Genomic DNA, 18,495 nt, shown 5'->3' with positions numbered 1-18,495 from the left:
CTCACCCAATAACTGGGAAATTGAGTCCAATTCTAAAGTCCAGAGAGTCCACACACAATCTTGAACAGCACAAAAACCATGATCTTGATGAAACAATGAATCAGATAAACTGCCATGAGGCTAAAACACCAGGTTGCACTTTTATCTGTAGCACTAATTACAGCAGCCCCACCCAACCATCGGTGGCATCATTTTCTCTTGTAATAATCCTTCAGTTGTTGTCTCCTATGCATCACTCTATGCACGCGTGGATGTGTCATTAATTCTTGTTCAGAATCCAAGCATGAAACACATGATTGATCTCCTTCTGGGCTGTCTGCCAATCTCCCCTCTTCCCTGTCACTCACGCTTCCTTGGTCAGAAGAGGCTTCGTCGGCAGATTCCATCGGGCGCAAAACAGCCCTGCGGCATGTGGATGTTTCCCCCACATCCACCTGCACATTCCTTGGGGCAGGAGCTGGGCCAGAGCTAACCACAACATGTAGTTGTTTGTTTGTTTGTTTGTTTGTGTGTGTGTGTGTGTGTGTATTCATTCATTCATTCATTCATTCATTCATTCATTCATTCATTCATTTATTCATTTATTTATTTATTTATTTATTTATTTATTTATTTGATTTGTATGCCGCCCCTTTCCGTAGACTCAGGGTGGCTCACAACAACAATAAAACAATGTATAACAAATCTAATAATTTAAAATCACTAAAAAAAACCTTATTAAAAAGCAAAAAACATACACACAAACATACCATGCATAAACTGCGTAAGCCTGGGGGAGATGTCTCAATTCCCCCATGCATGATGGCAGAGGTGGGTTTTAAGAAGTTTACAAAAGGCAAGGAGCATGGGGGCAATTCTAATCTCTAGGGGGAGCTGGTTCCAGAGGGTTGGGGCCACCACAGAGAAGGTTCTTCCCCTGGGTCCCGTCACACGACATTGTTTAATCGACGGGACCCGGAGAAGGCCAACTCTGTGGGACCTAACGGTCGCTGGGATTCATGCGGCAGAAGGTGGTCCCGGAGATATTCTGGTCCAATGCCATGAAGGGCTTTATAGGTCAAAACCAACACTTTGAATTGTGACCGTTGCTCACTTGTTTTTCTTTCAAGGGAATAGCTCTGGCAATCTCTGCTCAATGTAGTTTCAAATCATGTCAACACGCAGTGATGATACAATCAGGGAATGAATATATTAATAGCAATTCACAAACCAAACAAACATCTTGAACTAATGATTTTTTATTGTATATCACGTTTCTATTTTGATGCACAGAACAATATGGTGCAATTTCCCTAAGCATTGTGAATTGAAAACATTCTCCTGTGCCTAACCCCAAATAATTTTCTTTACAAATAATTAACTTCCACAGCAATTTATTTTCCCCAAACTGTTATTTTCTTTAAACCTCTGGAAATGATTTCTTCTTCAATCAAGGAATATCCAATTTGTTGTGATATCTGTCTTTCAATGAAGTCCAATCCTATCTGCAGCACACATAGTACAGCCAGGTTCTCTGTACTTCTTCATCCAATTTAAATTGAAATGACTGCAAGAATAATTACATTTAAATTAGTTCGCTTGTCCACCATATACTTTGTGACTGTATCAAGTTTACATTATCTGCTAAAATTTAGTGCTGTGCTTATTCACATTTCTAGGTAACCATAATAGAAATACTGCAACATAAATATCTATGTATGTCCATCCATCTATCCACTATCTATCTATCTATCTATCTATCTATCTATCTATCTATCTATCTATCTATCTATCTATCTATCATTTATTTATTTATTTATTTATTTATTTATCTATCATCTGATCTATCTTTATTTAAAAATAAAGATCAGCAGTACACAAAAGAAACAAAACTAGAGACTGAGAAAAGGAATAATATGGCAAACCTAGCAAACAACTCAAAACTTTTGCCACATTTTATATCAAACAAAGAGGACTCCACCCATACAAATCCAAAGGAAATAACCACACTTTATGGTTCTTTGAAATATAAACAGGATGGGAGCCATCTGGACCTCTGGGCTATCTCTGTACAGAGATAACTGTTGTTAGGGAGAAGGCAAAATTCCTAGTTCGGATACATTTGATTGATGTAACATACCAGCCGTATCGGCGTAAATTGACTGAGGATAGGCAAACAATCCAGACCTTCTGCCATGGTGGGCTATATAGATCATAATCAGCACCTTGACCTGACCAGGAAACAAATTACAACATGTATAACTTGCAGAAGTGTCACATGAGTATACCGAGGCATGTCAATTACTGTCTGTGCCGTTGCGTTCTGGACCATTCTAAGATTCTTCTTGGACTTCAAGGGCACTTTGTACTTGAATGGCATATAGCAATAGTCAAGCCATGAGATAACTGTTGTGAGTATTCCCTGTCAGCCTCAGGAAGTGCCAGATTCAGAGGAGGACGAAGAGACAGGAGCTTTAATGTACCCTGATTTAAGAGAGTTGTCAGAGAACAGTAGAGATGAGGGCATAGGTGAAAATGAGTTAGATGTTAGCATGGAAAGCAGTTCATTTTCAGAGAGTGGTGGGGTAGATGACAGTCCCTGGTGAACCCCAAATTTAGGAGATTCGCAAAAAGATGTTTGGGAAAAAGTTTTGAATCTGCAATTTAGAACTGTGTAAATCAACCAATGTGTTATGTCCTGAAAGGTAGCGGAAATGAAGCTGCTTTTGTGCAAACTGCATGTTGAAATATGGATGGCATTCCTCGCTTCCGAGAAGTAATACATGGTATGCTTGTGTGTGTGTTTGCTATTACATGGGGTTTTCTTAAATCGTTAAATATTTTAATTAATTGGATTGTTGTGACTGTTTTTACTTGTTGTGAGCCGCCCCGAGTCTTCGGAGAGGGGCGGCATACAAGTCCAACTAATAAATAAATAAATAATGAATAAATAAATAAATAAGTAAGCTTTTGATATAATCCTGATAAACTGTGCAAATTTAGAAATGAAATGACTGAGAGATAAGCAGCTAGCAAGGAGGTTCTCCTCAGCTCATTAGAAAGGATTTATAGCTTTGCTAACTCAGCTCGTTAGATTTGGAATGTGCTTTCGCATAGCAGCATTGTAACCGTGATGATCTTCCCAGTGTAAGAAGATAAATAAAGATTTACTAGTTTGAAAATCAAAAGCGAGTTTTTGGGAGTTGCTTCAGCTTGATCAGAACAATAACTAGGGCAGGAGTGACTGTCTCAAGTGTGTTCCAATTGAGGAAATAGTGCAACTAATGGACTGGATAAAGCAGGGCAAAGCCCTTCTGGACCACCGTTGCAATCTGCTCATTAAACAGAAGTTGCAAATCTTTAAAACTTCTGAATTGTGTTAATGTGACATTCTGAGATTGAAGATGGATTGCATTTTTTACTGTTGCCACCCTATTCTATTCTAGTTTGCCATTTTAAGGGTAAAAAAAATGAGCAAACTACATGTCTTAAAAGCAAAAAAATATATTAAAAACTGAAGATGATAGTTGGACAGAAAACAAATGGGAGGATAATGGCCTTTAAGACTGAACTAGAATAGAACTTTCACCTCAATTTAGTTTTAAAATATCCAGACAAGTGGATGTCTGGCCTTTGTCTGAACACATCAGTGTGATTGGTTCCATCACCAAACTGCTCTTATTGTTAACAAATTTCTTTCTGCCACACAATTGGAATCTGCCTTCCTGGAACTGAATATGTTATTTCATATTCTGTACCTTGAAACTAGGAACTACTAACTACTATTGTTGGGATTCTTGATCACATCTCACATTTCTATTTTGCTACATAGAAGGGTAAAGCTCTATTGTTTTGACCAACATGAACTGAAAATATTTTCAGATTTAACACAATAACTTTCATATATCATAAACCTTTGAAGAGATGCCTTTCAGTATTATATTACCCCTCATATGATGGTTCAGCATATGGTGAGCAGAGTTTACAAAATACTTCATTTTAATATGGTCTGACATCTTATCAGTTTCCTGTTACTTTCAGTGAATATTTACTTGTGACTGTAGTCTCAGTTTAAAGTACTGAGATTTCCATTTCAGTGGCATCTCATTTTGAGACAGTACACTATCCTTGGAAAAGAGAAGATAAAGTAGTTTTCAGATAGATTGGACAAATGGTATTTTTATAAACAATTAAAGAAGGGTCCGTAGTCAAAACAGCGCAGCCATCAATCTTTTAGAAATACAGTGGTACCTCTACTCACGAACTTAATTCGTTCTATGACCAGGTTTTTAAGTTGAAAAGTTTGTAAGAAGAAGCAATTTTCCCATAGGAATCAATGTAAAAGCAAATAATGTGTGTGATGGGGGAAACCACAGGGAGGATGGAAGCCCTGTTTCCTCCCAGAAGATTCCTAGAGAGGCCCACAGTGGCTTCTCCCCACCTTTTCCGGTCCTGTTTCCTCCCAGGAGATTCCTAGAGAGGCCCACAGAGGCTTCTCCCCACCTTTTCCGGCCCTGTTTCCTCCCAGGAGATTCCTAGAGAGACCCCACAGAGGCTTCTCCCTGCCTTTTCCGGTTACAGTTTCAGAGGCTCAGATTTCTAAGTAGAAAATGGTTCTTGAGAAGAGGCAAAAAAATCTTGAACACCTGATTCTTATCTAGAAAAGTTTGTAAGTAGAGGCGTTCTTAGGTAGAGGTAGCACTATACAAGGTAGCAGGTACTAAAAGGAAAAATTCTACTGATTGTCCAAACCACTGCTTGAAAGGAATTTTACTCAGTTTATTTTATTTTAGGACTCTAAAGAAAATGTTTCCAGCTTAGTGCTGGCAGATATATTGGATAGATATAGTTGGGTTCCCATGGAGTAAAATCAACTGACTACCCAGGGCAATATCAGCATCCTTCTTTTAAAATCAAAGATAGAAATAGTTATGTGTACAAAATTGAAAGGGTTGTTTTCTTTTAATGAGTTTATTGGCCCTATCAATCCCGACATCTCAGTTGGAATTAACTCCATTGCATTCAAATGTGTTGATCGCATTCACTTGCTTCTGCTTTTTTGCGAGCAGCAGAAGAGCAGCTTCTGTTTTCATCTGGCTCCACATTTACCCAGAAAAAGGAGAAATAAAAGTCATTGTTTGACGCTTTCCATTAATAATCCAGCATAGGATGAAAGAGCTGGGCCATATCGCTAGGCAAGTGGAATTCAAATGGAATCATTTCCAGTAGAAAGAGCCAAAGAAAGTCTATAAATATGAGAAGCAGTTTTGAACCACAATATCCCCATATGGCTTGTCTCTGCAAACTCTTGCATTATTTTTATCACAAGAATTTCAAAGCTAATTGCTAATTACAGTAGTGATATTGAGTTTCGATGTGTTTGGTTTCACAATGTCCAGGTCTTTGATGTATTGTAAACCTAATGTATGCGACTTGGTCTCTGGATGCAGAGAAACTATAAAATGTAATGCTGACTAACTACATTCTCATGTATTCTTATTTTGGTTAGAAACCAAAGTACTGTAGCTTATACTGTACGAAGTATCTTATACTGTAATTAGATTTTAAAAACAGAGATCTTTCTCTATCGGTGTCCTGGCTTCTGAGATCTCAACTAGGGATTGTTCATAAATGATAAACCTATCATCTCAATAATAAGAGCTGCAACATGCTTATATTTTCAAAATGAAAGGTGAATTTTTCAAAAGATAAGGCAAGTCACTTTCCTGTATTAGTCATATTCAGTTCCTCATCTGTGAAATAGGATTAACAGAATAAGCTTACTTCTTAAGGCTGTTCTGAGTAAAAGCACAATAAAGATATTAAGGTATTTTATACCACTAACAAAAATACTATACTTTTTATAGCTGGATACCTGGCAGGCAGCTCCTGACTAGTATTATTAGTAGAATTGCACCATTTTTCTATGGATTACAGTTCAAGAAAGAATATTTTATTGCCATCCCTTTCTTATCTTTTCTTAGCCCTGTTTTTGAAAAATTAACTACTACCTTTTTCACAGCTCAGTAGCTTCAACACTACTTGCGGCTCCTCTGAGAAAATCCAAGTCACTTAAAATCACACTGGCCACCTGAGCACACACATTTGTATGCAACCAATCACCTCAGACTATTAGTCGAAGTTACAAGACAAATCAGAATGTGTTCTGCCAGGCTCTCTGGTATGAGCCTCCCGAAAATTCAAAGGTACAAATTTCAGACACGCACACGTTTGAAAATTCAAAACGATGTTCTTTATCACAAAATTCAAAATAAACTAAGCACTCTTTTTGTATTGCAAAGAGCACTCATCCCAAAACAACCTTGTAGGCTATACAATTCCCTTAATCAGTCCTTAAGCACTTAGCTTGCAGCTGTGAAGAAATGTCACAGCCCTTCTTCTTCCACAAAGTGAAACACACACACACTTTGCTCTGCTTTGGTTTCAAAGTCGTGAAAAATCAACAGCAAGGCAGTCCTGAAGAACAACGATAAGATAATCTTCCACAACGGCCAAACCCATAGCTGCTATTTATATCAGCAGCACTAATTACTGGAGCCCCACCCAAACACAGGTGGCCTCTCTTATCTCCTATAATATGTCCTCAATTAGTCTCTTCTACGCATAACTCTGCGCCTGCATGGGTCCAAGACTTCCACATCCAAATCGACCGAAGATAATGGAGATTGACTTCCTGGGCTGTGTGCCAAGCCCCCCTCTTCCAAGTCACTCCCACCTTCTTCTTCATCCAAGGAAACTGAACTACCTGACTCTGTCAGCAATAAAACAGGCCTATGACATGTTGAAGTTTCCCCTGCATCCACCTCCACATTCCCTGGGGCAGAAGCTGGGCCAGAGCCAACCACAACAGAATGAAGGTAGTCAGAGCAACCAAAATGATCAGGGGTCTAGAAACCAAGACTTACAAAGAGAGACTGCGGGAATTGGGCATGGATAGCCTAGAGAAAAGGAGGGCCAGAGCAGACATGATAGCACTCTACAAGTATACGAGGGGTTGCCACAGAGAGGAGGGGATCACTTTATTCTCCAGGGCACCGGAGGGCTGGACGAGGAACAACGGCTGGAAGCTGACCAAGGAGAGATTCAACCTGGAAATAAGGAAGAACTTCCTGACGGTCAGAACGATCAACCAGTGGAATAACCTACCAGTGGACGTTGTGAACTCCAATACTCTGGACATTTTTAAGAGGAAATTGGACTGCCATTTGGCTGGGATGCTATATGGTTCCTGCTTAGGCAGGGGGTTGGACTTGATGACCCGCATGGTCCCTTCCAACTCTAACAATAAATAATAAATAAAAAAATAAAAAAAAATAAAATAGAGCTACATGAGGGAAGAGGGGATTATTTGAAATAAAATTAGGCTCGATTGAATTAAAACTGTTGAAATGGGATTCTTTTAATTTGTCAGAAGGACTTTGAATCTCATCCCATTTTGATACCTATAGTCTGCCCTTTCTCTGAAGCAGCATTTTTATCCTGTCATGAAATTTCCCAGTTACTGAGAGGGATGAGTTCTCCTTACCTTCACCACTGGTTCGCATCACAAAGTTTCATGCAAGTGAATGGGGCGAGCATGCATGCGCATGACCTCTTGTGCAATTCTGCTTTTGCGCATGGTCAGAAGCTATCATCAGCCAGAAACACTGCTGAGGAGCTGATCAGCTATGCTTCGGGCGAAGGAATAAAGGTAAATATAAACCCAGGGGCAGTCGGGGAGGGCCCTTTTTCAAGAAGCTGCAGAGGAACACCTTCCAAATAGTACATAAATTCCCAAAAAAAGATGGCGGCACCCACAGACCAGCACCAACCAAACCAGATATGACATCAGCAGTGGATCGCTACCAATTCAGGCAATCCGATCTGAACTGGCAGTAACCCACCCCTGCTTACTGAACTAGAAGTTGCATATGTGTCATTTGGGAAGAGGAAATCCAAACTTACTAGAACCAGAGTTTATGAAGTTTTTTCTTCAATCTGAGCCAGAATCTGGGTGAAGATGTGGACAGGTCTTGTTATTTGAGGAAACACCTTTAAAAAGGGGTAGGGAGAGACATATGCATGTTCTATATTTATCTCTGTAGGTCTCTATTTCACTTTTGATTGTCTTACTTTGAGTCTATATGGGATTTCCATCCTCGACTTTAATGGAATTTTGATTGTAATGATTACGGAGCAATTCCTGGATTCAAAAAAGCTGTGTGATTTTGTCTGAAGTGCCTGCAAACCAATATTAAATTGCTCAGATATGTAAAGCATTAACGCACAAAGAGTTATTAAAGGAAAGATGGTGAAAGAGCTAAATACAATGGCCACTAGTTCAATTCTTGGACGGAGGGGCTCCTGTTAGACCAAAGCTACAGGAAGGTAAATGATTAGGACAAGGTACAAATAGTGATTCTAAAATAGCCTTCATTTTAAGTGCTTCCTGAAATGCACTATGCATCATTCACACCCCTCTGTGATTCTAGAGACTAATATATACATTAGCATGTATTTATTCAGTAAAACTTTACTTAAAGTTTTAACCTTTCTTTCTTTGTAGGACAGTAGGATGGGAAGTTTAAACAACACTATGAAAATTGAAAGTGAAGATGAAACATGCAGTAAGAAACAAATAGAAATGCAGTGTAAACTCATAAAGGCAGCATTATAGTAAAAGCATAACAGAACAGCAAATTAAATCAGCTACCAAATACTACTCCAGGAACCAAAGAACTGTGAAACTATTTTTATGGTGCCTTTCCCCATAACATACATTCATGTGAGGACACAAGTAAGAAGCATAATGCAGTTGTTCAAGTGGAAGGAAGAATAAAAAATGATCTGTTTCACCCCACCTAGTTCATATAAAGAAATTAAGTACTGAATTGATTTCCAAAAATGCTGGAAAAGCTTTCTTCATCTTAGGCTGTACTGGTTTTTGTCGTGTCCCCCCCCCCCCCCCCCGTCCACTGAAATAGACGAGCATGTCAATACAATTGAAAAAGATTTAACACAAAACTCAGAATATTTGTTGGATCTTATTTACAAGTATTTCTTGCAAATTTTACAATTTAAAACCCACTCAAACTGCATTCACTATATCCAGCAGTAAAATGCCAGGTCTACTTAATATAGACACTGAAGTGAAGGACAAGAAGTTATAAAGTTAAGATTTAGTTTTGTTATTGACTAGAGTTGAGATTGTGCTGTGAAAGCTTATCCTTGAATACCAATTTCTGTTCTTATGTTTTTTTTATATGTATGAATTGTCCATATTCTGTGAACAAAAGTAGATGTAACAATCTTTGTTTGTCATGATTCATCTGTATTACAGTGTTCCCTCGATTTTCGCGGGTTCGAACTTCGCAAAAAGTCTATACCACGGTTTTTCAAAAATATTAATTAAAATATACTTCGCGGGTTTTTTCCCTATACCACGGTTTTTCCCACCCGATGACGTCATATGTCATAGCCAAACTTTCGTCTGCTTTTAATAAAACATTTTTTTAATAAACTTTAATAAATAAACATGGTGAGTAATAATCTAAATGGCTGCTAAGGGAATGGAAAATTGCAATTTAGGGGTTTAAAATGTTAAGGGAAGGTTTGTGATACTGTTCATAGCCAAAAAATAGTGTATTTACTTCTGCATCTCTACTTCGCGGAAATTCGCCTTTCGCAGGCGGTCTCGGAACGCATTGATTGGCAGTGTTATTTTATTATTTTTCAACATTTATTTCCTAAATTAACTCTTCACCTGAAAAGTTGAATGTATTTTGATAAATGTACATAAGGTCTGTTTAATATGTAGAATGTTAATAATTTAATAGAATTCATAACAATGTTGCCCCATGGGAGTTGTTTCCTTTGTTATTATTATTCCCTAGACTCCTTCTGAGCAATCATCAGAACATGATTGCCTTCTACAAGTTCTTCTTACCCATAGTTAGTCTCATTATCATGGCTCAATGCTTTGAGAATTATTTCATGTTTTTGAATAGCATTTTTAAGTAGAAGTGAAATGAATATGGATGTTGTAGGTCCTTGTTCTAAATCATATAGAGGCGTCCCATTGGTAAAAGTGGCTTTCTGTTTTGAGAGGCATATTTTACATATGGTGCAGATAGGAAGAAAACAGCAATAATGTAAGAAGGGATGCATAAGTTGTCTTGCTGTCTTGCCTCAAATGTAGAGGTTACAGGTTTTAAGATGCCCTTCCAGAGAAGGCTTAATATTTTTGAGAAACTAATGGCATGATTTTTGCCTCCTTGCACCAATTCTTAGAATGTTTTCTTTACAATAATCCATCAAGAATACCAATTTATTTCTACCGCATTTAGGAGTAGGATACCTGAAATGCCAGTTTAATTTTTCATCCCTAATGGATTGTTTGGCATTTTCAAATAAAGAAATGAAGATTTTCCATTTGATGGCTGCTATTATTGTAATATAACTTAGATTGGCACCTATATCCTGCCTTTAGGAACTTCCTGAAGACTTGGCTGTGATGTTGTGTCTGGGAGTTTGGCAATAGTGATGAGCCTTGTAATGATTATATTTTAAGGGGGTATTATTTATATGTTTTATTGAATTTTTCATTATGGTTTTAAAATAGTTGTATGTTGTGCTAATTTTTTTTTTTTACTATTTCTGTTGTTTTAATTGTGAGATGCAACGAATTTCACTTCTAAGATGGACAGCTATGCTAGATGAAAGAGAGAGAGAGAGATCTTGAAGGTATAGAGCAGTGATGGCGAACCTATGGCATGAGTGCCACAAGTGGCACGCGGAGCCATATCTGCTGGAACATGAGCCATTGTCCTAGCTCAGCTGCAACACGCATGTGTGTGCCAGCCAGCCGATTTTTGGCTTATGCAAAGGCTCTGGGAGGGCATTTTTGGCTTCCAGAGAGCCTCCGAAGGGATGGGAGAGGGTGTTTTTACCCTCCCCTGGCTCCAGGGTAGCCTTTGGAGCCTGGGGAGGGTGAAACACGAACCTACTGGGTCCACCAGAAGTTGTGAAACAGGCTATTTACGGTCTCCAGAGGGCCTCCAAGGGGGGGAGAAGGTGTTTTCGCCCTCTCCAGGCATTGAATTTTGGTTGTGGGCACTCGTGCATGTGTGATAGTGCACACACATGCTCTTTTGGTACCGAAGGGAAAAAAGGTTTGCCATCACTGGTATAGAGTTTTATATACAGTACATTTCACTCTTAATATAAAATACACAGTTTTTCTGTATTTAAGAAAATATTTTTTTAAAAAAAAACCCCATTAGTTAGAATACAACTATCTTTGATGGCACAATAATCTATCCTTATCTAAACCATTACCCTCATCAATGGAGCTTTATGTTGTATTAATATGATTAAATTATAAAGTCAATAATATACTCTTAATTTATTTAACTTAATCAGATCAATAGTACATTCATCTGATGGAAATCAAGGTTCTTAATTTAACTATTAAAATTCAAGTGAACTCATATATGAAACAGAATAAAAGTGACCTTATCAGGAAATTGCAATGCAGCTATAAGTAGGAAGATCTGAACTCTATAGGGAGTATTTCAGAGGAAATGAGGATTAAAGCAGAAGGCATTTTTTAAAGGGAGAAATGGATATTTTCAAGTATTGTCTGTTTCTGAAATATTCATTATTAAAGATAACTCTTTAATAACTATTTTCACCAGGAAATATATTTCATCCTAGTGTGTATATATATATATATATATATATATATGTGTGTGTGTGTGTGTGTGTGTGTGTGTGCGTGTGTGTGTATGTCACATCTTTTTTTTGCTGAATTCGAAAATTAAGGGAGACTAGGATACATCTATTTCGGCCTTATTTTGGCCTCATCAGCTAGCCATAACCTCACTGGGACTTGAACCTGCAATCTTTGCCTTGTAAGGCAGAGAATTAACCTCCAGGCTACAGTATCCAATCCCTTCAGCTCTGCACCAGGGAAGGGTTACATATTTTTGTGTCGAATGATATATATTTTTGTAGATTTTCATGGGTACAGGTATGACGGTCTTGGCATATTCGGGTTTCTTCCTGTGTAGGATTCAGATATTTCTGGCAACGTTTTGATGAGATCCTACTCGTCATCTTCAGGCTGGTGCTTCTGTTCTTGTTCTAGGGTGAATACACACCCTGTGTTCGCCCTAGAACAAGGACAGAAGCACCAGCCTGAAGATGACGAGTGGGACCTCATCGAAATGTCACCAGAAACTTCTGAATCCTACATGGGAAGAAACCCGAATATGCCAAGACCGTCATATGTATGTGTGTGTGTGTGTGTGTGTGTGTGTGTGTGTGTATATATGGACATGTATGTGTACATGGTTTCACACATGTTTGCATAAGAATGTGTATGTAGCTGTACATATACATGTATTCACATTCATATCTAAATATTCCTACTAATTCAGCTTAAAATATACCAGAATAAAGTATTATTAAATATGCATGTACTTTAAAGTTAAGTGCAAAAATACTTCCTTGTGTCTATCAGTTTGAGGTATTTTAAGAAAAAAATAATTTAAAAACATTTTCTTCCAAGATGTTTTTTCAAGCTCCCAGTCTGGCCTGAAACTCTGGGATTTCTGTCGATCTTCCATCCTGATACATGTGTAAAACGCATCAGAGATAAATGTTTCTGAGCATTTTTGATTAACACTGCTGAAAGTCACATAGATACCAAGTGTAAGTCCAAGACGCCTTTCTATAGACATAGCAAAGAGTTTCCCTTTATCTAACAAACTGTGCCAAAGGCCCTCTGAAGAAAAATAGGCAGCATCACACATTGTATACAGATGATCCCAAGTGGAAACAGAATCGGAAACAATGAATAATCCCAGAAATTAGACACCTGTTTTTGCTCTTGTGGCTCTCCACCCATTTGAAGATGGCTTCATAGTGAAGCCTTAGGTGTATCAGCAGATATACTTTCACATGTATACCCAAACTAAATACTTGCTCTTGTCTTTAAAAAAAAAAGATTTGCTAGATTCCAGGAGTGTGTTTTATCTATCATCCAAAATCCAACACTTTCAAATGTGTGGACTACAACTCCCATCATACTCAGTCTGTACAGTTGACACAACCAGAGGGCACCAATTTGAGAACTGCTTTTTTAGTTTAAGACTAGGTTGAGCGTATCAAGAGCAAAGTGGTTTTATTATGAGTCGATTGCCTTGACTGACATTGTCTGATCTCTTCCATTTTTCTTTTACAGATTTTGGCTTCAGATTATTGCATCCTGGAAAGCTGGATCAGATGCCATCATTGCCTTTGATAATGTGTCTCTCAGCCTGGACTGTTATCTGACAAGTGAGCAAGCCTATGCTTAGCTTTTAGATTGGTAGAGTGCCCATATGTCTCACCAAAGACTATATGTTTTCCATTACACTTAGAATGTAGGTGTAACTTAGATTTCCTGCTTTGGTGCTTCCCGATATCTTGAAAAGGAAAGATAAGGTGTCAATTCTTTAAGATGGATCACACTAGGAAATTGGAGTTATGAATGCTAATGCTATTTATATTCTAAGTTTTGGGTAAGAGAATCTTATAGATCTAAATGTGTTTCTTCCCTCCCTCCTTCATGAGAATTAGGGAGTCAGATGCTTTGTCAAATTGCATTTCTGCTTCAGATGCATATTTCCTTTATCTGAACATTGTCTTGTTTGGGATTCTTTCTCTGTTCCTCAAAATTATTCCTTCTGCCCATTATATAAGGCGAGCCCAGTAGTACTGGGGGTTTATGACACAAAGCTTTCTGCATTTATTGTGTTGAATATGGACAAGAAATTCAATGATTTTCTAGATACAAAACATTATAGATCCCATTTTGCCATCATGTTATACTTGCTAGATTTGTTTGTTTTCAATTTCTATAGCTTCCCATTAAAATGAATAACTCTGAGCAGCTTACAGTTCAGAAAATACATTGCAATTTAAAACATTTTAAAACAGTAAAACATTTCAGAATTCTGTGTAAGTCTTTTAGGACAGGTCATAAATCACTTTTTCCAAAGCCATTGTAATTCTGAATTATTGTTAAATGAATGGTCACTAAGTCTAGGACAACCTGTATTTATTGCTTAGCTATTTTACAACCATGCTCAAAAGCATTCCAAAAGAAACCTGTCCTTTATTTTAATGAATTTCATTTGCTTGTACTTTTTGTGCACTAATGCAAATAATGTTCAATTTTAGCATCTACAATTATGAAGAAATATAAAGAAAGAATGTAAAGAAAGAAACCACTATTATGAAAATTTTATAAATTTGCTGTCACTGGGCTATAAAGGTTCTATTGGAATTTTGCAATTATAATAAATATGTCTTTTAGCATCTTTCTTTCTTTCTTTTCTTCTTTCCTCGTGTTTTCTCCTTTTATTTCTTTCAAATCATGTTAGATGTCTGGCTACCTTTCTCTTTAACACTTTAACATTTTGGTTGCAAACACTTAGCCTGGTTTGATTCCCCAGCTGTTGCTCTGCTAACTTTTTCATTTAGCCCTACATGATCCAAAACCAGACTACTTTTTGTGTTTCAGTCAATGAAGAGAAGACATATCGACATAACAGACCAGATGCAGGCAATCTGCTCGATGAAAGAGGTAGGGGAGAACGACATTTTGAAGAAAGACCAACACAGTTTACTGTTCCAGTTGGCTCTGGAGGTAGGCTATTGGTTTCTTGACAACGATTTCAGAATGATTGGGACACTCACAAGAGTGCAGGTTTCCAATGCAGTGCTGGTTAAACAACAAAAAGAGAAATATTGATACCAGATAACCAACACCAGTATCAGTTAACAAGAATTAAAGTTAATACCAGCCTGTGTACACACGTAGAAACATAGAAGACTGATGGCAGAAAAAGACCTCATGATCCATCTAGTCTGCCCTTATACTATTTTCTGTATTTTATATTAGGATGGATATATGTTTATCCCGGGCATGTTTAAATTCAGTTACTGTGGATTTATCTACCACGTCTGCTGGAAGTTTGTTCCAAGGATCTACTACTCTTTCAGTAAAATAATATTTTCTCATGTGGCTTTTGATCTTTCCCCCAACTAACTTCAGATTGTGTCCCCTTGTTCTTGTGTTCACTTTCCTATTAAAAACACTTCCCTCCTGAACCTTATTTAACCCTTTAACATATTTAAATGTTTCGATCATGCCCCCCCTCTTCCTTCTGTCCTCCAGACTATACACACCTTAAAGATTAAAGGTATCAATCAATATAAATAATTAAAGTATTCAACAAATATCATAAAAGAAAAATATTCTGAAATAAAAATGGAATTCGGGAAGAACCGAGGGGTTACTGTGTAGCTTACAATATGTAGGAAAAATTGAGATAATCATGAATGGAATTCTCCAGTTCATCCCCCCCAGTTCTGTCTAGGAGTCCTATGGTTATTGTTATTAAATAGAAAAAATGTGAAATCATAGCTGCCAATTCTTTATCTAATATTGCCCTTCATATGCATTGCCTTCTTTCCAACTACCTATTGCACATATGCTAATAACCATATTATAATAATAGACAAAAATGTGAAATCACAGCTGTCAGTTCTTTAGTTGTTGATGGCTTCCATACACATCCAGTTCTTCCAAACAACCTACTCTATGTGTGCTAACAGCCATTGAAACTACATGTTGTTTTTATGCCATAATCTTTCCATTTCAATTTTGCGACTTGCAATTTTTCCATATTTTGTGACCTTCTCCAATTCTTTACCTATTCTACTATCTCCTTGTATTGCCACATCAAATATCCACACTTTCTTCTTTTCAGCCACAGTTAAATCTGGTATGCTATACACAAAGACTATTTGGAAATTTTAACCTGCTTATTTTTAACTATTTTTTCAATTCTTATGTTCAGAATGATTTTTCATTATGGATAATTTTTACTGATGTTCCAGTGAATCATGTTGATGACTATGTTATATCTTTTATCATCAGTTTGTGTAATCATCTTGCATGAGCTGAGTATATATCTACTGTTTCTACTGTCCCTTTGCACAATCTGCATTTTGATTCATTAGACAATTTTTCAATTCTGACCTTGATTGCATTAGTTCAAATAGCTTGCTTTTGAGTAGCGAAAATCAAGGCTAGAGAATCATTTTGTAATGAACCAGTTATAAGCTATTGCCAGGATTTACCTTTATCCACTTTTCACTTGATCTTTCTAGAAGTTGAACATGTTTTTTTAATTGCCCACATTCTGTGTCTTTTTTTAATTATGCAATTTCAATATTCATTTTCTGATGCATACTTTTCCTCTTTGACCGTTTGTTGGACTTGAGGTAAACCTCCACCTCCAGTAAACCTCCACCTCCGGTATCATTACAGAGATGTAATGCAAAATGAATAGTGACTAGCTTTTTAGTTTTTGGGTTCAGACAGTCCAGTTCAGCCTGGATCCATCAATGACCCAGGCATTGATGGCTTTGATGGTATTTCCCCCATTCAATTTTTTCTTTAGTACTTTTCTCACTCTTTACTAATCACATTTTCAACTTGTGAATGTTTGTTGTTATCCAACTGTAAAATGCCTAAACATAAATTTTATATTTTATTTATACATTTTATATTTTATAATTACACGTTCTCCTCACTCAATGACAATTTATTCAGTGATCAACTATAACAGCAACCTGTTTGCACTTACCCTTTATATTTCAGAATGGCAAAACATGTGTAAATGCAAGGCTGCTTTATGAGAATTATAGAGTATGCTCAGCAGTTGCATTGCAGCTTGGAAAAGCCAAGGTTCCAAAACTCAACCTCTTTCCACTTCCCACTCTATCCATCCCTGTGCTCTACCAGCCACAGCTGGAAGAGCACAGTCCTATGCCTGTGTCCTATGTCTGCGCCACTCCACCAATCTCCTAAACTTCACAGTCCTGTGCCTGTGTCCCTCCACCAATCTCCTAAACCTCCTCTCCTCCATTCCTGGCCAAACCACCCATATCTACACTGCTCAAAGTAAATAAATAAAGGGAACACTTAAACAACACAATATAACTCCAAGTAAATCAAACGTCTGTGAAATCAAACTGTCCACTTAGGAAGCAACACTGATTGACAATGAATTTCACATGCTGTTGTGCACATTCAACTTTGTACAGAATAAAGCATTCAATTAGAATATTTCATTCATTCAGATGTAGGATGTGTTAGTTAAGGGTTTCCTTTATTTTTTTGAGCAGCATATTTCCTGCCTCTTTCTTGAATATATTGTATGAGCTGAAGCAGGTAACAGAGGAGGTGCAGAGAGCCTTCTCTGTGGCGGCCCCGACCCTCTGGAACCAGCTCCCCCCGGAGATTAGAACTGCCCCCACCCTCCTTGCCTTCTGTAAACTCCTTAAAACTCACCTCTGCCGTCAGGCATGGGGAAATTGAGGCATTCCCCCTCCCTCCCCCGTGGCTATATAATTTATGTAAGGTGTGACTGTGTGCATGACTGGTTTAATAATGGGGTTTTTAAATGTTTTTTAAATTTATTAGATTTGTTGTGAATTGTCTTAGTATGCTGTGAGCCGCCCCGAGTCTACGGAGAGGGGCGGCACACAAATCAAATAAATAAATTAATTAATTAAAAATAAATATATAAATGAGTAAATAAGTAAATAAGTAAATAAGAAAGAAAGAAAGAAAGAAAGAAAGAAAGAAAGAAAGAAAGAAAGAAAGAATGATGCAGGGGCTGAATTACAGCCATTGGCCATCAGCAAGTGATGAAGAAGAAGTGTTCTCCTGTCTGCTAGTCACCTAATGCCCCCCTGAAGCTCAAGGCTCTCCCATACAAGCTTTTGGGAGAATCTTTATTCCCAGAGTCTGGTACGGAGGTGGAAGGGATAACGTATTTAGGCTGCATTCCTATTAAGCAGAGTTAGGTTCTGATTTCTTCTACTGGCAGTTTGCTCAAAAATAAAATTGAGCGGTGGGCGTTGCGCGTGCATGCATGTACAGTACTAAAAAAAAGCTGCACATGTACAGAAGCAAAAAACCCAAGATGGCGGCACCTAAGGCACTGCCAAGAGAACTGACACAGGGGCATGACAGACCTGGTTCACTGCCTATTCCAGTGACCCAGGCCGCCAAGTTACTAACAGTTCTATAGAACTGGTCTAAGCCAGTAAGAACCTCCCTCTGCTATTAAATAGTCACAAAGTGATGCAGAAAACTCTTCACTTGTCTGTGTTTTTACGTCCCAGATCTTATATAGCTCTTGTGAAAAAAGAGTATGCATAGAATGAAAAAACTGAGGAATATACATGTGCCTATGAGAAAAAAATGTGTGAGAGGAAGAGATTACAAACCAAAACCAAGATGTTTATCGAAAAGATATGTTGCTTACTTACATAGATATATGCCTAGTACATATTTATCATGCTACTTCTTTGAGGGTAAGCAAACTATTCAGAGTTCAGAAAGCTAGCCAGAACAGATAACAACAACAACAAAAGACATCCAAAAAGATT

At 37.7% G+C, this 18,495-nt stretch overlaps 1 protein-coding gene across 1 annotated transcript in view; it reads left to right on the top strand.

The window, feature by feature from the left end:
- The window catches only part of ALK (ALK receptor tyrosine kinase), a 169,957-nt gene that overhangs the window by 9,294 nt on the left and 142,168 nt on the right, over positions 1–18,495 (top strand). Inside the window, exons 2-3 of the mRNA XM_070734303.1 lie at positions 13,226–13,320; positions 14,549–14,674. Coding sequence (XP_070590404.1) covers positions 13,226–13,320; positions 14,549–14,674 — 221 coding nt within the window. The remainder of the gene's footprint in view (positions 1–13,225; positions 13,321–14,548; positions 14,675–18,495) is intronic.

Source organism: Erythrolamprus reginae, chromosome 1, assembly GCF_031021105.1.
Source record: "Erythrolamprus reginae isolate rEryReg1 chromosome 1, rEryReg1.hap1, whole genome shotgun sequence".
In the NCBI taxonomy this organism is placed as follows: domain Eukaryota; kingdom Metazoa; phylum Chordata; class Lepidosauria; order Squamata; family Dipsadidae; genus Erythrolamprus; species Erythrolamprus reginae.
The sequence above is the reverse complement of the archived record's forward strand: the minus strand, read 5'-3'. Positions and strand labels throughout refer to the sequence as shown.